The following is a 21,260-nucleotide window of genomic DNA, read 5'->3' as shown; positions in this document are numbered from 1 at the left end:
GCGTCTTAAAACGCAGATTTTTAAGTTGCATTCTTCAGCTTGATAAAGAATAAGTATTTAACCACAAAACTCAACATCAATGAGAAAAATGCTATTCATTCATAGAAAACGTTACCATTTCAGAACATCAATGCATTGTGCTGGGATTTTATATGATCCACCAACACAGAGTAATGTCATTAGTCATTTTTCTTTGTAAAATAGTTCAAGGTCTGTTGTTAAACTGGACTTCTTACCAGTTTTGGATAATGACCAGATTTGTGGTATGCATGTGCACATTAAGAGTAAATTCAAGATTGGTTCATATTTCAATTTAAGAGAAGAATTTAAGGGAATGGCAGATTTTCTTTTTTTTTTTTAGAAAAATCTGAGGTAAGAAAGCTGAAGGATGTGGGGGGGGGAGAAATAAAGTCAAAAGATCTTCACATTGTTCTGACACATTGTTTATTTAAGTCAACTGTTTTTTTCCACAGGGAGAAAATCATTACTAATAAAGTAACGGGAGGATTGCGTTGATAAGCATGCAACAACTAATGTTCACAAGACTAGCCGTTATTCTGCATGTCAGGCGAGAAAGAGGCAGAGAAAAAAAACGATCCATGTTCTGCTCTCCTTCAGTTCCAGCTGGAAAACAAACAAACTCAGAAGCTCAAACACCACTGCAGCAAAGCGGTGATGATGCTGTGAACCGTACTACTGCAAAGCTAAATAAATACAGACAAAAAAGTGCTAAAGACTCGGATCAAGGCAGAGGCGGAATACTTCAGGTTTTAACAAGCAACAGAAAACTCCAACACAACTCAACAATAGGAGCTCTAAGAAGTGGATTGTCATAGTTGAACAATTCTTTAGTACTTCATATATTGATCTATTAATAAAATGGTGCTGGATTGATGAGCAAATATTTTCACATTTCCCTTTTACTATGACTTAAAAAAGGGCTGAGGGTCTAGGATAGAAAGGGTGGGGGGGTCTTTCCAATGCTTTTTCACATTCATCCATTCATTATCACACACGTTTTAATTCTCACACCTTTTTTCCCCATCACATCTCCAGGATGCTCTATAAACACCAAAGAAATACAGCGGAGAGGTTAAACAAAACATCTTCAAAAGCCTCACACACAGATACAGGTTTCAGAGGGGGACAGGAGCTTCATGGGGTTCGTAATGGGTTAGACGGGGCATGAAGGAATGCATATGATGGCTGGGTGTGCTTGTCCGTGTCCCGGTGACACGGCAGGTGCTTAGGCTGGCATGTAAGGGGGAGGAGGGTCCTTCTCTGGCATCTTCATTGCCATCTCATAGGTGGGCAGAATGTACTATACAAGAAAGGCAAACGAAGTAGTTAGATCAAATAAGTTGGCAGGCAACTAAACAGAAATATGGTTGTTTTCTAGAAAAACTGATTAGCTTTCCAAATGTACTAGGTGCTTTTTTTAATAGGTAAATATGTAAAACCCCAAAAATGTGGGTTTAAGAAAATACAATAAAATTATTCAACTTTCAACACTGAAATAAAAAAAGAAAAAGAAATATCTGGAAGTAATTTTTGTTCAGGTAGAATGTGCAACTGCCTTATGAAGAATTATCAATGAACACCAACTTTCTAGATGTCATCAGCTTTTTTTTTGTCTATAGATCTGGAAAACTGAATATATTTTAGTGTAAAATATCAAAAAAACATTTTTAAACAACGTGAAACCTGCATAAAATAATTTTAACATGAAATTAAAAAAACATCTGGTGGTCATATTATACTGATTAAGTATTAATATTTGTAAGGAGAATATGTGACTGCTTTTGTAAAACATTATTAGCTTTCCAAATGTAGCTATTGCCTTTTTTTTTACCTTCAAATGTGAAAAATCTCACAGACTTGAGGAAAATAATTACATAAAACATGTTTTTCATCATGATTGAATCTTTGTAAATACAAATGTTCCAAACTGGTGCTTTTCTTAGTCTTTAAGTGTAGAAAACAGTTTAAAAAAAAAAAAAAACATTTCCCCAAAGATTGAAGAACTATATACCTGCCATTACTAAAAATAGCAAGAACATTTACATTATTTTAAAAGTCTGAACCTCAATACTTTACAGTCAGAACAGAAAACAACCTTTAAAGCATTATTATGACAATGCAGACTGTTTTAAGCATGACAGTCTTCCTGTATGCGTTTAGTGGGCCACCTGCTGCCTCGACTTAGACATTACACCCATGAAATCTTGTACCAGGATGTCATCATATCAGCAACTTTCTGCCCAGAAATATTGACTGACTCACACATACCTGGGGGGGGGTCTCAAAAGCAGGGTACACAGCAATCTCTGGCATGTTTCTGTTGTTGATGTACTTGTAGCAGTTCCACACGCAGTTGATCAAGTAAGCCTGGAAGCCATACAGATGTACATTTACACATAGCCACAAAGCAACATGAGTCATTTTCTCTGCTTGTAAATCTAACAAGCTAAACGCAAGAAAGCATATTTTAACAGCCAGATAATTGGTTACATGTTTATTGGGTGTATGACATATGGAAGAGCATACACTGAATTGTAACTTGGACATTGGTGTAAACAGGTTTTTGACTGCTTAACTGATAGAATCACCTTAAGAATGATCAGGAAGGCAAAGAAGACCAGCACAAAGAGGAGGAGGCAGCTTGAGTTCAGAGACAGGAGATAATCCTTATAAGGGAAATCCGGCTGAAAGGAAAAAAGAACAGTGTTGGGTAATTTGTGAAGTCTGAGAATATAAATTCAGTTTACACAATCATCACACAAATAATTCAAAGAACTGAACCCTTGTGAGCACCACTGTGACTTGTGTTGTGACAGACAGATACTACTTATTTCCAGAAAAAGTATATTTTACGTTTCTGGTGTAAAATTGTAAAATCATAAATGGTAATTTGTTACAGTGTCCTCCATTAGGAGTGCAGTTTGTGTGTATGAGCGATAGATTTCAAAAAGTCATTTGAATAATTCTCTATTAATGACCCCAAGGCCTGATTACGTAAACTGCTTTCTATTAAAAATGTTGCTAAGTGCAGCTAAATCTGGGCCAGCTTTTATAATTACTTCCAATGGACTGGAAATGGTAGGCGGTATTTACTGCCACTCATTTATTTGTCCACAACAATAATGTGTACTTGACTTATTTATTAAACCATTCTCTACTGTGACCTGTAAAAATATTCAGACCTTTGAAGTTTTTTTTTTTAAACATTTTGTGACATTACACCCACAAACTTAAAAGTGTGGCATGCATTAGTTTTTAACCCCATTTACCTTGAAACCCCTAAATAAAATTCAGTGTAATCACTTGCCTTCACTTACTAGCTCAGTATTTAATCTCAGTATCACTGCAGCTGTTCTGTGAAGGCCTAGGAGATTTGTACATTAATGAACACAGTAGATGACCGAACACCCTCACCCATCCCTACTTTAAAACACGGCGATGGCAGCATCATGCTATGGGATTGCTTTTCTTTAAGAAGAACAAGGAATGTGGTCAGAGTTGATCAGAAGATAGCCAACAGCTCCTATGGAAAGGTTTCCCCGAGACCCACTATCCTGCAGCTACCAGATGCACTCATTCTCCAACAAACCTGAATCAAATGAATGGCTCCTAATCAGGCCTCTGTACTTGCTCTCAAGGGCTGAACACAAGCACCCCAAGTTTAGATCCCATCTTATTCATGTCTTAAAATGGCCTAGTCAAAGTCTCGACGTAAACCTAATTGAGAATCCGTGGCAACACTTGAACACTAATGCTCATAAATCCTCTCCATCTAATCTGACTGAGCTGTAGATCTTCTACAAAGAGGAATGGACAAATAAATTCTGTCTCTAGTAGAGACATAAGCAAAAAGACTTGTAATTGTTATTCCAACTGTAACACTTAACATGGGATTCAACAACGTGTTGGCTTAGAGGGTCTGAAAATAAATGTATGTAACCCTATTTAACTTTTTGTGTGTAAAAAAATATTCCACACTTAAATATGCACTACTTTGTGCTGCTCCATCTCATAAAAACCTAATGAAAGACACTGGAGACTGGCTGTAATATCAACATTTGAAGAAGTTCAAAGGGTATGAATACAACTGGAGGTTGCTGTAATTAAAATAACTACAGCATCATATGTAAAAATGGATCATCTCACATAAATAAAATCATGCATTTATTCATGGAAATCCAAGTGAACAACTGTCAGTGATGCACAATAAATACGACTTCCCATTTATTAATGAGTAAAATATGCTGTGTGGCTCATATAGGGAACACTGAATGAGTCAACAAACAAGCCAAGGGCAATGTCCAAAAAATCCTGCAAGTTAAAGTAAAAATAGGTAGAAGCTGACAGCAAACTGTTGGGACTGACCAGCTGCTCCAGGTAGTCCCGGATCCTGGGAAGGTAGGTGAGAGAACTGATGGCCACCAGGCAACTCAGAGCAAAGTCAAACAGCTGGTAGCAGAAAAATGGGATGAGCCATCCATCACGGTGCTGAGGAAGGTGGGAACAGTTCAAATATGCAAGATAAAACAGTAACTTGGAAAGATCTTTATTGAATTTGGAAGGACCACAATGCTCAATTTCATCCAACCGCTAAACATATCAAATAACATCATTCTTACAATTAATACCAAAATAAGCAAATGTTCTCTTCCTATGTCTGTTGGTTATGGAATTAAAATATTTTTTCAAAGTGTGTTAGATACAGATTTGGTTTATATGAGGCTAGAAGAGATCAAATTAAAATTAAGCAGGGTGGTTCTTCCTTTAATAACTACACATTTTTGATTTTACTTCAAGCTAAAACACAAAACCATTGGACTGGGACAGAAGCTCACGTCACTCAAACTAAAATTATATTCCTAATATTTTTCAAATCTGGAGATAGCTGCCATACTATACTGGAAGGGTTTCTAATAGACTTAATTGGAAAGTTGTCGTAGCACAGCTGAAGTATGACTTTCAGGCAGATAATCTGCATGCCTCATGTTCCTCATGTAGCAGATATGAGTCATACTTTAACTGTGCAGTCAAAGCTAGCAGTTTAATGGAGGTTCAGGTGAGAAATCTATCAAACCTGTTGTTCCTGTTGCCATCAGGCAGGCCTGTGAGGTAAACATGACACGCAGTGAAAACACAGCATGGTGTGGTACAAACCTCCTACATCACAACTCGTTCAAGCCTTTATTATGTGATACTTCTCAACCATGGTGCTGATTTTCAAACAACCATGAAGCTGAACTCCTTCCACTGGTGCATTGTAGGATTATATATTTGCACAGGAAAACCTGAGAATCCCTTTAATATGTTGTAAAATCTGCAGCTGACTTACAGTGATGGCTCCGTATACCATCATGGCACTGATAGTGAGCATCAGCAGAGAGATGGCAAATCCAACACAGGCATTTTCTGCAAAAGAGAAAGGGATACTGGTGAATCCTGGTTGGAGTATAGCTGTAGTGCATGGTAGAGGCCATTAGGCTAGATAAAATGGATATTTGCCCATGCTCAAAAGAGGCAGCTGGGATATGCTGCCAAGAAGGCCATCACACTCAGGTTTAAAAGGGCAGCCCTTGGGGAGCATTAATGTCGATCTCTTTCAGCCAGTAAATATGAAAGACACCGTCTGAGATAGTTAAATGGCCTACCTTTCATTTCCTCTTTTCTCTCATCAACTATCGTCTCACTTTGTTAACTGTTATACGGGTCGCCTGTACCAGAGCTGAGGTCTGTATGAGCTCTTTGTTATTCTGTAGCTCAGAGAAAAACAATCTGTGCATCAGTGTGAGCCCGTGTGACACTGCCTGCAGCTTGGAAAACACTACTGGAGCTCATAACCTAGACCTACTGTATGAATAAGCTCAGCATTCCAAAAATTTTTACCAGCATTACCATGTTGTCAGAAAAAGATTGACTAAATCTGTTTTTTAGCAAAGTTTACAGGACATATTAGAGAACATCATCCTGTATTTTTGGACATTTACCCAATTCCAAACAGTGACCTTAATGGTGCTTCAGTGAAGAGTTCCAAATCGGGGTTTCCACCCCTTTTTTTATTTCAAAATTCCCTAATTTTCTAGATTTTTCCAGTCCAAAGTACTCAGTTCACTTTTAAACAGCAAATGCAAATGTTTACTATGAGTTTCAGAGAGATATTTCTGCATTTCATTTTATTTTATTTGAAATTAATTTAGTTTATTTCCATTGTGCCATTTCAAAACAAATGTCTAAGGGCACTTTATAAGAAAAAAAAATCTGAAGTTATATACTGACATATAGAGTCAATCCAACCTAAGTTAAATCCAAAGGTTTACAACAGATGTCATAAACTTACAGATACACAGTTGAGTTTATTGCTCTTCGGATTTTTGATCATTTAAATTCAACCTGAGTATTTTCTCTGTAGAAAATTATTCTTAGGCAGATCCTTTGGGCTTACCAGACATCCTGTCGGAAGCAAAGTAATGGTCAATGACCTCATACTGCAGGTCGATGGTTGGTACATTCTCTGGGTGCGTCACAGCCACAGTCAGGAGGATTCCCATTAACAGGTTAACCACCTGTATACAGGTAAGCATGGGATAACACTTGAGTTACATTGAGCTTGACGTTCAAGCTGCAGATAATGAATGAAATAAAACAAACACCTAAAGAGGCACGGACTGCATTTTTAAGATGAAACCAGACCATTTTTAAGTTAAAAGCAAAGAACAGTCAAATTAAAAATCAAAAGACTAGATGAAAGTTAAAAAAACAACATCATGTTTGGTGTGTGTGCGTTAAATAAATGATATGAATCAGTACTCATCCAACTCCTGAGGAAAAAAAATTAAAGCTACACTAACGAAAATCTGGTTCGGCAACCTAAATTAAAAAGTTTACAGGCAAGACTGGAAATTTCTGACCCCTTTTCAAAATTGATTGAAAAAGGGTTGGAATAATTTAAAGCCGTTTTGACAAATATTAGATTTTTACTTACACGCATATCAATTTTAAAAGGCTTTGCAAACTGAGCTTTTTTGGGGGATTATCTTCCACAAGTGTTATCACAATCAAATATTTCTCAAAGCAGCTCCTGGGAAAAAAAAATGTTTATCTCCATTTGGTAAGTAGGTATTACAATTTGAAAACGTAGACATCCGTTTCATCCACTGAGACTCTACATATTCATACCACAGTCTAGGCACAGAAAAAGATGTGTTGTGATGGCGGCTAAAGTTTTGGTATGAGCACAATCTCTCTGAAATCTGCCACTTTGTATTTAGGTCTGAGCTTGGCTCCTCCACTGCCATCAGCAGAGACCAGGATGAGTCCACTGAGCTCAGCTGTAATCTGCAGGTACTGTCTGGCGCAGACTACTTTTGACCAAGGAAACATGGAAGCCGGGATAAAGCAGGTCCTAAGAATTTAGGAGAACTGACAAAAACAAAATCAAAGGCAAAAACATGTTTGCTCTGTTACTTACTACATAGTCCTGCAGATATAATAGCTTGGCCAAGGTGGACACCCAAAAGCTTCACAAGACAAGCAGATCAAACATTTCGCAAGACTTTCATAAACCACCATTTAGAAGTAAACATCAAAACAAATCTTGGAGTTCATCCTAAACACGGTCCAAAGCAATGAACTGGTAAATATACAGACAGTTCCACAACAACAAGGTGCAAGATGCAGGTAGAAACCGCACACATGGCACTTCATAGGTAGATAGCTGGAATAGTGCACAGTAACATTGTTGCTGGTAATGGCCCCAATGCCATAATGGACAAACCTAAACGTCCAAATCTGGACCAATCAACTGATGGTGGCAAACCACAAATGTTAGGCACATTAACCAAACAATCATGTCTCCTTCCATTAAGTCAGATGCTCTTTTTCAGGCTGGTGTTCATAGTTTCATGACCCACTCACACCAGACTTTGTTTAATATGAAGGAAAACTTGAGAGTAACAAAGTAAAAAGTATTGTTATTCAGTGGAAACTATAAAAAACACGGCCTAGTGTGTATCAACTTCAATCTTGTCAAGCTAAAAACAATCAGAGGGTTCACAAACACAGACAAAACATAACACATTGCTATGTGCTATGAGGAGAAAAAATGAATTCACTTAAAACAAGTTTTTTTTTCCATGTCAAAATTCCATACTGTCCCAGTTTTAAATCCACAGGAGTCTCAGTCATTTTAGCCCAAGTTTGAAAGTAAAATAACAAAAGTTCAACACTTCTACTGTGATCAGCATTTAAATATTGAACCTTCAAAAACCAGATACCGGACATTTGAACAGATGAATGAATAGATGGTTGGATAAACAGTCAGATGAATGTAAAACAGGAAAATGAAGGACAAAAATGGACAGACCACTTAACAAAAGAATAGATAAATGTATAACTGAAAAACAGAGATGGACGGGATGGATGGATGACAGATGATGGGCAAAGATGGATCAGCGGACAAACGGTGGATGGATACAACATTTAAGCACTGGGACAGGGAATAAATTCTGCAATTAAAAATATGTTTCCTATCTTCCGTTTCCTTTTGTCGTACTTATCCGGACCCTGGAAACCCTTAAACCAAATGTCATACCTTTCCAGACTGTATAGGAACAATTAAGAGGTATAAAATAAGCAAACGGTGTCCTGTAGAGGACAATAACAAAACGTTAACAGCTAGTCAAAGACCAAAATAAACAAAGAATAATTACAATTAATTAAAAGAGCAAATATTAAATTGTAGTTTAGTATATAAACGTATTCGGCATTTAAAGACCAAACTGCATCAATATTTGTATTATATGTGCCTTTGCGGATTCTTATCTTAATATCTGACAACCGTTGTGCAGAAGTTAGCCACAAATCGGCTAATTAGGTCCAATGTCCCAGGTTTGACACTTTTAGATCTCACACAAAGACCCCCAACCACCATACGATGACAACATTTGTTGTAAAAGATTGTTGAATTTTACTTCTAACATTAAACTTGAGTGGACTTATCCAGAAGAAACAGCTGATAAGTTAGCTAGCTTTGGCTAACCTTAGCATCCCGTTAGCATCGCTTCGATATAAAACAGGTTTTTGACGGTCGAAGGCTGAACTTAGAAATCATTTAAGTATACAGAAACATCCAAAAACAAATCACAGCCGAGCATTACCCGTGTCTAAACGGCAAGGTTTATGTAACTCCTCAATAACGCAAACTTAATAACAGGCGAACGACGCAGGCTAACGTTGGCGTATTGACCGTTGTCGAGAACCGTCTTACGCACCATGTACCATGTTCCCAGGATGATGGTCCCGGTTCGAACATGGCAACATCCGCAGCACCGGGTGGTGTACAGTCTATCTCGGCTTGGCTTAAAGTGGTGCATGTCCTCTACGAGCGTAGGGAGAAACATCTGGAGAACTGGCAGGAAACGTCGGAAAAATCTTCTCAGCATCAACAGTCAGCGAACGAACGCGAAGAAACGCCCACCACTTCCCTCGACGATCTGCGCACACGGTAGATGAAAACAAACGCTCTGCCGTACCGGAATGGGCGGAGAAAAGGGATTTGATTGGTATGAGTTGTAACCAATGGGATCGAAGAAGATCTCAAACCCGGAAAAGACCAACAACTTTGGCCTATTTAGCTTGCTGGACAGCAAAATTCCAAATAATAAAGAATTAAAGATTTAAATAAAAACTTATGAAAAAAAAAACAGAAAGGAGTATATTAGAATGCCAGTAAATTATTTATTTGTTGTCTGTATTCTAATTGGCATGCAGTAGCTCTAATGCATGTTTTACATGTTAATTCACTAAACTATTTCCTGATAACCTCTTAAGGCAGTTGGTTGCATTTGATTTTATTTAGGCGTATCAGAATAAAGGGGGCTGATCACTTTACATATTTTTATGTTTAGAATACATAAACATGGATTATTTTGTCTTGGTCTATCACACAAAATACATTATTGTGGTGATAATGTGAAAAAAAGCTTAAACTGCATTGAGCATTTTGTGTACTTTCACAGGAAGAATGCTTTCAAACCTAAACACTGTACCAGCTGCCAAGCATGGTGCTCGCAGCATCATGTTGAGAGGTTGTTTTACTGCCAGCAGCAGTGATGCATTGCATTAAGTGTTCAGAATAATGAAGATGGAGGCCTACCTCCATATTCTTCAAGTTCAGTTAAATTAACAGCTGGATGGTTGAAACTTGGACACAACTGAATGGTTCAGTAAGAAAATGAATTTAAATCCACTTCAAAACTGGTTAACATTACACTTCTGAAATGGATCCAACCTCAACTCTTTTTTTGATGAATAGTTTATGCCAAAAAAAGATTCTGCGCCAGGATTCATACAAAATTAAAATTATTTTCACCATTTCTGATATTTGACCACTGAAAAGTGGTCATATATCCAGATATAATAACCACAATAGGAACCTATTCACATTAATGGTGCTTCCATAAAACATACTCCTGTCTGAGTTTAAACAAGTCTAAACAGGGTATATAATGAAAAATCTGTATCATAGAAACACAAGACAAAGTACTATAAACAAATTAAAGTTATTGAACAACTCTTTTATTAAGAACTTTAAAATACAAAAATATATGCAGATGTAGTCATTTAATAAATTAGAATATGTCAGATTAAAAGGACCTTCTGAAAATAACCTTTAAGCAGGTATTAAACATAACTTTCAATAACCCCACATTTCTGTATTAAAAAGTTTTTTATCAGTCTGATGTAATATTCTAATCTAAAATGTGGTATTTTCATCAACTGTTAGTAGAAAGCCATCGTAATTCACAGAAATAAAAGCTTGAAAACAGTCTCTGTGTAGTTAATGTACATAATATCAGTGAATCGAGTGACTAAAATAAATTAACTTTTCAATAATATTCTAATTAATAAATAGTATATTAAATTATATCACATGATCTTCTTGCTTCTAAGGAGCCAGACATTCTTACAAGTGCTCCTGAGAAACAGTTCTTCAACATTTTTGAAGGTCTTCTAACAGTTTTCTCAGGAGAGATTGACTACTCTTTTTTTTTTAGTTCAGTCCAAGCTTCGGTTTCCATAAGACTGCATTTCTGTGTGCCAGGGCCCACAACACACATTCAATCTTTAAAGGTTCACAACTCAAGTGATGAAGCAGCATTAAAGCATGTTAAGGCATGACCTGTTCCCATTCCATCAGGTGGACGTACAAATATGGGAAAAAAATAAAATATTTATGACAGGTATACAGTTCTATTATTGCAGAAATTTTGTGATTTCTGATTACTTTTTCCCCAAATCTTAAATTACTGTTGAATCAAAGCATGCATACAAGTAAGGAGAATCATCGGACATGAAGTAACGCATTATAAAACACTACCCTAAACAAATTGTAAAAAAAAAAAAATCCAGTTAAATGCCAGGTTTATTAACTTATTTTGCATTATGTAGCTAACTAAGACAGAATATTTCTCACTGCCGCTATAGAACTAAATCACCCCATACACAAATAAAAACATGAAATAGTATGAAAAACAGAGCCATCAGTTCTGACTTTAATGACACCAAGATCTAGAAACTGTAGTAGGGTAATAGCATTTACATTTAATTATAATGACAACACAGACTAAGCTGCCACAGAAATTTGTATTTTGTTCATGCTTTTATATTAAATGCTACAGAAAAAAAACAGTGGAAAACGCTACTGACTGAAGAGATAAAAAGTGCATTGCATCTCGTTTCAAACCAATGATTAAATATAGAATAAACTGAATCCATTATGGTAAATAAATGTTTTAAAATAAAATGTCAACAATAAATGATTAACAATATTTACAGTGCCACCAGGAAGTATCCACACCCCTTCTCTTTCACTTATGTCACAATACAGCCTGATTTTAAAATTGATTTGATTTTGTTTAATTTTTAAACAAATATAGACAAAATAACCCATAACAACAAAGTGAAAACATGTTTTCAGGCATTTGTGTAAAGAAAATAGAAAGATTTTAACATAATAGGTACATAGGTAAACACAGCCTTTGCTAGGACAATTAAAACTGATCTCATCTGATTTCCACAACCTGATTGGAGGCAACCTTTGCGATATTTAGTTGATTGGACATCATTTTAAATAAGGAACACATAGCCCATGAGGCTTCACAGTTGACAGCACATACAAGAGCAGAAACCAATCAACAAAGTCAAAGGAATGGTCCGTAGACCTCTAAGACAGTGTCGAGACACAAATCTGGGGAAGCGTACAAAAATCTTGGCAGCATTGGAGATCCTTAAAAGGACTTTGGCCTCCATTATTCAGAAATGGAGGATGTTTGGAACCACCAGGACCCTTCCTATATTTGTCTGCTCAGTCAAAATGGGTAATGAGGGTGGAAGAATCTTGGTCAGAGAGGTGAACAAAAACCCAATGGTCACTAAGGCCAAGCCCAAGCATTCTGTTGTGCATTTAGGGGAACCAACCAGAAGAGCTAGTGCGCTTGAACAATGAGGCCTACATGGTAGAGTGGACTTGCAGCAAGAAAGACCTGTTTTTGAATGCCAGCCTGTGCTCTCTCTGCATTGAATTTAAATGTTCTACTTTAAAATTGCCCTACGTGTGTGCGTGCATGGTTGTTTGTCCTGTGTGTCTCTGTTTTGCCCTCTTCTGGACTGGTGACCTGCCCAGGATGTACCCTACCTCTCTGCCAATCACTGCTTGAGACAGAACCAACTCCCCCTCCCCTTATAGACAATGGACGGATGTGATAGAACCTGGCAAAATACTGAAAAAGTGAATAGGGAGTGAATACTTTCTGGTGGCACTGTGCAAAAAACCGTGATCCTTTACTCCTTTGAAAAAATTAATTTATAGCAGCTCTCCACAATCAGGAAGAAAGGAAGCAAAAGACACCCTGTGGTGTTTTCTAGATTTAAAACCAACCTGTTAAATAAAAACCACTTCCCTGCTGGATTTGTGATAGTCTTCATCCGAAGCCCCTTTCTGGCTAAAAATGCATTCTTCTTTGTGTTTCTTCCTCCATTTGTAGATCAGGATCGCTGATAGCAAAATCCCAATCGTTGCTCCTGTTATTCCCCCCGCAGTGGCAGCTGTGGATGTAAATGCAAACAACTGAGCTCAATTCAAACTCACAGGCACACTGATGGTGGTGAAGCTATAAACTGTGTCCCACAGTACCTGCAGCAACTTCTTTGTTTTCAAGTAAACTCTTGCTGTTTGAGATAAAAACCATTTCCGATACAGTGACATGCCTGTCTGAGCCGCCTACGTTCAGATTCGAAGACTTCTAAAGCAAAACAAAAAGCAACCGCATTATTTCCTGCATCATGAACCACATTAAAGGCAATGAAACAGGTTAAGTCTTTTAAAATGGACCATACTTTGGCAGTATTTGTGTTTTCCTTTCCTGGGTCTGACACAGTAGCTGGGCCAGGTTTGTTGTTGGTCCCTTCTTGAAGTTTTTCATTTTCACCAGACAAAAAAACCAAATAAGAAAAAAGGACAAAAATATGTTTTGAGAATATTTAGAAAGAAAAGGGATAATTTTATAATAGATGGAAAACAAAGACGTGTCCAGATTTACCCTGATCTGGATCAAATCCTGAACCAGAACCATCCAGGTCGTATGCTGATCCCTCCAAGTCCTCTGGAAGTCCAGAAAGCTTATTTCATGAAGAAAAATTAAATAATTTTAGCATGTAGATGACAGTCACGGAAACATACAATTTCCTAAAAAGGATAAAGTAACGCGGAAATAAATATTGCCAAGGAGACAAAGTTCCCCTGACAATCCCATAATGTTCCAGGTAATCATCACCAGTAAAGCAGTGTGCAGATAACAGTAGATGACTTCATCACTCCACCCGTATGTTATGTCAGCACCTAATTCCTTGGCTTCGTCAATGAATTTAAAAACTTTGAGTAAACAAATGAAAATGTCTAATCCTTGTTCATTATAAGCCCGTAAACATCTGATAACTACAGAAATACAAACTGTAAAACTGAAGCAACAGCAAATTCTTATCAGGAAATAATTATAGGGCTTCATGATCTGTGTCATACTATCCGCACCCACTAAAGAGGCCTACAATAAACCCAGAGGAGCTACGGTAAGTGCTTATAAACACAGTGCACTGCAAAAGTATCCACACCCCCTTTAACTTTTCTAAACCTAAATGCATTTTATTGGAAATCTATGTGACGGACCAACACAAAGTAGGGCACAGCTGTGAAGTGGAAGGAAGAGGAATCATTGCATTTGTATTCAGCCCCTTTACTCTGATACCCAGATGTTCTGATGCAGAGGTTCACCTTTCAGCAAGAGAATGACCATTCACATACAACCAGAGCTTCAATAGGACGGTTTACATGAAAGCATATTCGTGTGAAAGAATGGCCCAGTCAAAGTCAACACCTAATTACAATTAAGAATCTGAGACAATACTTAAAAATTCAATATCCAGGTGCAGCGGTGGTGGTGTAGGGGGTTAAGCGCCCAACCCATATACAGCTCTCGATGCGGCTGTCCCAGGTTCAAGCCCTGGCGACATTTGCCGCATGTCTCTCCGCCCCCATTTCCTATGTAACTACTGTCAAAAATTACTGGAAAAATAAAGGCCATTGGTGCTGCAAAACAGATATTTAAAAAAAATCAATATCCATTACTTTGTGTTGGTCTATGACATAAAATCCCCATAAAATAGACTGAAGTTTGAGTTTGGAACATGACAATTCCTACATAAGGCACTGTAAGCACAATTTGAATTTGTTGATCAAGTATGTTGCAATTAAAAGCATAACAAAAAATTTGTTTGTCTGTTTTGTGGCTATGATTTAAGAAAGACACCTGTGTCTTGTGGGTAGTCAGTTATTTCAAACTGCTGCATTCTGGCTGCAAAAAAAAAACCAAAAAAACTTAAATGTCTTCAATCCAAAGTTTCTTTAAAATTGTTTGAGTTAACTATCTAAGTTTTAATATTTTAAAAACACTGAATAAATCATATATTTTACAGCTCATGTTTCACTTTCAGCATGCTATTCTGTAATCAGCATTAAAATATCACTACGTGATCAAATCCAGGGTCTGCAACAATATTGGATCAGGACAGCACTCTTTGGGGTCTTAAAAAAAACATAATTACATACCTTAAATTTGTAAGCATAGCTCAACCTTATCAGGAAATCCCTATAGAACTTTATGATTGAGGTCAATTGCTCCACACCCATTAAACAGGCCTACAGTAAACCAACAACAGCAAGGGGAAGGTGCTTGTAAATACAGAAAGGACTGTTTTCTCCCACTTTTTTATTTAGGTGCACTTCATTTAATATTGTATATAAATAAATGTGATCAAACACGATCCATGTTGGTCCCTAAACCTTCAATGAATTTAATATATGTATTTTTTTTTTTTTTTTTTTTTAGAATTTAAAACAAATTATAATGATACAATCTGGGCTGTGTAACGATTTATTAATTAATTAATTATTATTAATTTTTTTTTTTTTTTTTTTGTCCGACGAGTAAACGAGTCATTTATGAGTCGCGCTTTTCAGTATTAAAACCCAACAACAACCAACATAAGTTGTAGCTGGATATAAATAACCCAATGAGTAAGATCAGTCTCTGAAATGGAGTTTTAGTTGGAAGTTTGAAAACTCCAAGCTGCTTGATTTCACATAACCTCGGTGACATTTTTGGCTCGACGTTCTTGGTCAGCAACAGGAAGTGAGAAAGGTAAGCGTGAGACGAAGGTAACCATCATGTCTCCTCTGTTTAATAAGCTTTAAAGGCACAAGGTGACTCACCGACACTCTTTCAGGAAGATTTAATCCCAACGCTAAAAACACGGAGACTGACAGGAATAACCGCATCTCTCAGCTCAGGTAGAGTCCCCTCGGTTAACGCGTCTCCCTCCTCCTTCCTTGGAAGAGCTTTGATTATAAAAAATAAAAAAAATAAGAAATAGAAACCTGCCTGGAGCTCCAGCTGGGTTTGAGCTGCTAAACCACACCCACCGTGGAAATTGTCACTCACTCCACTAGATGGGAGGATTACGACCTGCACAAGTCACGGACACCCAGTTAGGCTTAAAAGCACCTAAATTTAAGCATATGTTTTGGAGACTCCACAACGACCCGTCTCCAGTAGCTGTAGTTCTTTAGAGATTTTTTTCCATCCTCCTTGCTGTGTGTGATGGTTTCAGTTATTTTAAACTAAAATTCAGGCTCCATCTATAAATGTGTGCAGGATAATTCTCACGAGAACAACAACACACATACAGGTCCTTCTCAAAATATTAGCATATTGTGATAAAGTTCATTATTTTCCATAATGTCATGATGAAAATTTAACATTCATATATTTTAGATTCATTGCACACTAACTGAAATATTTCAGGTCTTTTATTGTCTTAATACAGATGATTTTGGCATACAGCTCATGAAAACCCAAAATTCCTATCTCACAAAATTAGCATATAATTAAAAGGGTCTCTAAACGAGCTATGAAACTAATCATCTGAATCAACGAGTTAACTCTAAACACCTGCAAAAGATTCCTGAGGCCTTTAAAACTCCCAGCCTGGTTTATCACTCAAAACCCCAATCATGGGTAAGACTGCCGACCTGACTGCTGTCCAGAAGGCCACTATTGACACCCTCAAGCAAGAGGGTAAGACACAGAAAGAAATTTCTGAACGAATAGGCTGTTCCCAGAGTGCTGTATCAAGGCACCTCAGTGGGAAGTCTGTGGGAAGGAAAAAGTGTGACAGAAAACACTGCACAACGAGAAGAGGTGACCGGACTCTGAGGAAGATTGTGGAGAAGGGCCGATTCCAGACCTTGGGGGACCTGCGGAAGCAGTGGACTGAGTTTGGAGTAGAAACATCCAGAGCCACCGTGCACAGGCGTGTGCAGGAAATGGGCTACAGGGGCCGCATTCCCCAGGTCAAGCCACTTTTGCACCAGAAACAGCAGCAGAAGCGCCTGACCTGGGCTACAAAGAAGCAGCACTGGACTGTTGCTCAGTGGTCCAAAGTACTTTTTTCGGATGAAAGCAAATTCTGCGTGTCATTCGGAAATCAAGGTGCCAGAGTCTGGAGGAAGACTGGGGAGAAGGAAATGCCAAAATGCCAGAAGTCCAGTGTCAAGTACCCACAGTCAGTGATGGTCTGGGGTGCCGTGTCAGCTGCTGGTGTTGGTCTACTGTGTTTTATCAAGGGCAGGGTCAATGCAGCTAGCTATCAGGAGATTTTGGAGCACTTCATGCTTCCATCTGCTGAAAAGCTTTATGGAGATGAAGATTTCATTTTTCAGCACGACCTGGCACCTGCTCACAGTGCCAAAACCACTGGTAAATGGTTTACTGACCATGGTATCACTGTGCTCAATTGGCCTGCCAACTCTCCTGACCTGAACCCCATAGAGAATCTGTGGGATATTGTGAAGAGAACATTGAGAGACTCAAGACCCAACACTCTGGATGAGCTAAAGGCCGCTATCGAAGCATCCTGGGCCTCCATAAGACCTCAGCAGTGCCACAGGCTGATTGCCTCCATGCCACGCCGCATTGAAGCAGTCATTTCTGTAAAAGGATTCCCGACCAAGTATTGAGTGCATAACTGTACATGATTATTTGAAGGTTGACGTTGTTTGTATTAAAAACACTTTTCTTTTATTGGTTGGATGAAATATGCTAATTTTGTGAGATAGGAATTTTGGGTTTTCATGAGCTGTATGCCAAAATCATCCGTATTAAGACAATAAAAGACCTGAAATATTTCAGTTAGTGTGCAATGAATCTAAAATATATGAATGTTAAATTTTCATGATTACATTATAGAAAATAATGAACTTTATCACAATATGCTAATATTTTGAGAAGGACCTGTATATCTTAGTTGAATTGCAGGTCCTTATGTCTTTACAATTTTGAAGAGTGGCCAGGACAGGGTTCTGCAACTTTTGAAACCCAAAGAGCCCCTTTTAGGCTGAGTCCAACTAAATAAAACTTGATTAGAGCTGCAAAGTTACATTACTTGTGTTTAGGCTTCAAAATAAAGAAACTGGAATGGATACATTTTCTTCTATGGGATATTATTTGTGGAAAATTATGTAAGAAACAAAAGCAAATAATGACAAGAAAAATAGATCTAAAAAATATTCCTGGTACTTTGTGTCATTCTGTTGTGGATATTCAATGCAATTATTCTATTACAAAACATAAAAATGTGGGTTCTTTATCATTTTTAGCCAGCCCTTAAGAGCCATTGCTGGAGAATTGGCCTCTGTGTCACATTATATTTAGACCCCAGGGAAACAGAAGGTCACAGATTATTCGTTAGACTTTTAAAAACAGAAGTATAACTATAGAAAAGTTCATCATTATCAGTCAATCAGGCTTTATTTATAGTGTTTTACAAACCCAAAGTGACCAAAGTGCTGTACTGGTCCATAAAATAAAAAATTAAAACATGTAATAAGCAATAAAATGCAATATCTACAGTAAAACAGTTATGACGTGTCAATATTGTTCCTCTGGTATTTTTTTTAATCAAATTGATTTCAAGGCTTTTTAACACATCTTCATTAGAGTTGTGCTTTGAGAAGGGATATCATTTCTTTGTACGTTTTTTTTAAACAGACTTTCAGGTGATGAATAAGACAGTTCCATTAATATTTCTAAGCTCAAGCACTTTAGAGTATTCAAACTGCTCAGTAATACTACCAATAATATTCATCTTCCTTCAGCTCTGACCAAATCATGTTTTAGTTCGTTCAAATTAGTATTCAAAATCACACAATCTACCTAATAAGCAAAGTAAAGTCATAAAAGAGCTGGAGAGATGCTTGAAATCTTTCTCTTTTGAGTCAGCAATATTTGCCTCCAAAGAAAAACGTGCAGCCTTCATGGCTTTGCATCAAAATGGATGAACATGTCGGGACAACGATGTTAAGAAATTTGCACCTGAGGGAATGGGTTTTTAGCTCATCAAGAACTTCCAAATGAGAGGTTCAATTACAGGGGAATGCTTCAGGACTTTCAACAGTGTCCAGCAGATAGTATCCCACCAAGGAGTGAGCTACACGTCCATGGTACCACCAGTGCAGAGCTTGCTTAACATCACAAGCAGGTTGGTATGAGTACATCTGCCTATACGGTTAGGCTAAGACTTCTGGACAATGGTCCAGAAGAAACAATCCCCTTCTTTCCAAGGAAAACATGAAGGATGGACTGAAATTTTGCAGGGATTTTAAGGATGGAGGGCACAAGACTGCCCATCCTTGCAGATAATTAGGACATGTGGAAAATAATTTGTTCTGACCGGAAAAGGTGAATGCCACCAGAATTTGTGTGTTGCTAAACCACTGAGGCATCCCAACACAATCCTTGTGTGGGGCCTGAATGTCCTTCCACAGCAACGTCTTCCAACAATCCTGTAACAATCGATAATGATCTGCTACTTGTCACAATGGAGAGCTGTGTCACAAGGAAAAAGACACAGCGGATCAGGAAAATCTCCAGAACTGCAATAGAACCTGTGGTTAATCTTCAAAAAGGCGGTTTATAAAAATAGGGCAACAAACTGTGATCTACACCAAGCACTAACAGGTCACCATGTGTCAGGATTTGGCCCAGAAGCTCATATCCATTTATCCAGTTTGTACTCGTGAACAACACGGGTCAACACTAGAAATGCTGATTCATATTAACTTATGAAAGATGCATTAGCATTTCTTAGAGACATAAAAGAAACACTGTAAAGCCACAAAACAATATTTGTGTCACAAATATTTTTCCCAAGGCTGTAAATGCAGCATGATCATTTCAAATAAGAGGTTTGGTTTTAGAAAACAGGACCACAACTTTTTACAAAATCCAAACATCTACAGGTTAGCAAATGTAGGTATAGATGCTTCCGACACCATGAAAAAAAAAAAAAAAAATTGAACACAACAGATCTATAGCTGCAAACCACTTAGGATGTAAAAAAAGAAAATCTGCATCTGCATATTAATAGTTCAAAGGCTCTTTCAGTGTAGGTTTTTTAATGTACTCCAATTTAGTATATCACAGAGAAGGCTACATGATTTAGGGCTGTTTACATCAACGCAACATGTCAAAGCTGTACAAGCGCGCATTAAGGTTTCTGTATGTTTCAGTATAATCAGCACTTTTATTATGTAATTTTAAGAACATAAAATACCTTAAGTTCACTACACATTTGTCAAATTAAGATAGTATTTTTCTGACTCAGGTATTTGACTCCAGTTTTTACACTAACCAAGCTTAAGCTCCTTATGGTATCCAGTAAGCCTAATAATGGTTACTGACACCTTCTATTAACTGTTGAAATAGCAGTTCGAGCTAAATCCTGCCAAATGCATGCTTCGATTTGAACTTTTTAAAGAAACAGCAAGCAAGTTTTAGGAGCAAAGTTTTTTTTGGAGCTTACTAGAGGAGGCTGAAGATCTGAAAAAGCGTTGACGAAAAAAAAATTAACGCACATGGCTGAACGTCAAAGGCTTTATGGTCCAAAGGAATTGAGATGAAATGTGGCTTTTTAAACACCCTGCAGAAAGCCTGTAGAGTTTGATTTGGGGGTCAAAGAGGAAACTGTTACTGGCCAAGAAGAGCACGAACGGCGTATGTCTACTTCTAAATCCAGTGGTGTCCAACTGGCAAGAATGTTAGGTCAACAGTAAACAATATTTTAATGAAAAAGTTATTTTTCTAGACTATGCATTTTACACTCAAAACATAAGGGTCTTGCAGGGTCACCATTTAAAACAAAAACAAAACAAGGTCATAAAGAGTTATATTTTAGGGCTCTATTGTTTTCCCTGTTCTTGACAAAGAAATATTAATAAATTCTATACAGTTCATCCTAAAACCCTGGCTTTATTGATCCACATTTACTGAATGGATGTGCCCATGTCTGGTCGACTCAAAGTTACTGGATGTTTCTGGTCCTGTTGGCAATGACTTAAAATGAGAGCAAAAAACAGGCCTAAGAAAACACGAATACTTTGTGTTATACGTAACATTTTCTATTTTAAGTGAAAAAGTGTCCGTCTATCACACCTGTCTCTGCTGACACGCCAGATTTGTACCAATTTCTTTATTGTAGCCACGGGACACAAACATCATTCTTAAGGCCACAAATTCCCATCAGGCAGCACTCTGACCCCCTCTGCTCCAATTCAAAAACTGGAAGACACTAGCAGG

The 21,260-nt window shown here is 37.6% G+C and overlaps 2 protein-coding genes across 3 annotated transcripts; both read right to left on the bottom strand.

Moving 5' to 3' along the window:
- Positions 1–427: 427 nt before the first annotated feature.
- On the bottom strand, positions 428–9,525 carry laptm4a (lysosomal protein transmembrane 4 alpha). The gene is made up of 7 exons (XM_047388676.1): positions 9,285–9,525; positions 6,458–6,578; positions 5,351–5,427; positions 4,387–4,509; positions 2,610–2,705; positions 2,290–2,388; positions 428–1,321 (listed from the first exon to the last, which is right to left on the bottom strand). The coding sequence occupies exons 1-7, from the start codon at positions 9,453–9,455 to the stop codon at positions 1,247–1,249; spliced, it is 762 nt and encodes a 253-aa protein (XP_047244632.1). The 5' UTR covers positions 9,456–9,525; the 3' UTR covers positions 428–1,246.
- Positions 9,526–10,568: 1,043 nt separating this feature from the next.
- LOC124881778 (syndecan-2-like) lies at positions 10,569–16,241 on the bottom strand. 2 transcript variants are annotated; one of them, XM_047387550.1, is made up of 5 exons: positions 15,839–16,241; positions 13,614–13,692; positions 13,411–13,478; positions 13,208–13,316; positions 10,569–13,119 (listed from the first exon to the last, which is right to left on the bottom strand). In XM_047387550.1, the coding sequence occupies exons 1-5, from the start codon at positions 15,902–15,904 to the stop codon at positions 12,956–12,958; spliced, it is 486 nt and encodes a 161-aa protein (XP_047243506.1). In that variant the 5' UTR covers positions 15,905–16,241; the 3' UTR covers positions 10,569–12,955. The 2 variants fall into 2 exon arrangements, with proteins under 2 accessions (XP_047243506.1, XP_047243505.1); XM_047387549.1 differs by having other exon boundaries at positions 13,411–13,481; positions 15,839–16,220.
- Positions 16,242–21,260: the final 5,019 nt, after the last annotated feature.

This window comes from Girardinichthys multiradiatus, chromosome 15, assembly GCF_021462225.1.
Source record: "Girardinichthys multiradiatus isolate DD_20200921_A chromosome 15, DD_fGirMul_XY1, whole genome shotgun sequence".
NCBI classification, from domain to species: domain Eukaryota; kingdom Metazoa; phylum Chordata; class Actinopteri; order Cyprinodontiformes; family Goodeidae; genus Girardinichthys; species Girardinichthys multiradiatus.
The sequence above is the reverse complement of the archived record's forward strand: the minus strand, read 5'-3'. Positions and strand labels throughout refer to the sequence as shown.

What these genes read in the sequence shown, in the direction of transcription:
- LOC124881778 (XM_047387549.1), bottom strand. Translation starts at nt 15,904, where the DNA reads ATGCGGTTATTCCTGTCAGTCTCCGTGTTTTTAGCGTTGGGATTAAAT. An exon ending in ATCTTCCTGAAAGAGTGTCG is followed by an intron (nt 13,693 to 15,838) that starts GTGAGTCACCTT and finishes TCATGAAATAAG; the next exon opens with CTTTCTGGACTTCCAGAGGA. An exon ending in AAAACACAAATACTGCCAAA is followed by an intron (nt 13,317 to 13,410) that starts GTATGGTCCATT and finishes GTTTTGCTTTAG; the next exon opens with AAGTCTTCGAATCTGAACGT.
- laptm4a (XM_047388676.1), bottom strand. Translation starts at nt 9,455, where the DNA reads ATGCTGAGAAGATTTTTCCGACGTTTCCTGCCAGTTCTCCAGATGTTT. An exon ending in TCCTGGGAACATGGTACATG is followed by an intron (nt 6,579 to 9,284) that starts GTGCGTAAGACG and finishes ACCTGTATACAG; the next exon opens with GTGGTTAACCTGTTAATGGG. An exon ending in CTTTTGAGACCCCCCCCCAG is followed by an intron (nt 1,322 to 2,289) that starts GTATGTGTGAGT and finishes TTTCTTGTATAG; the next exon opens with TACATTCTGCCCACCTATGA.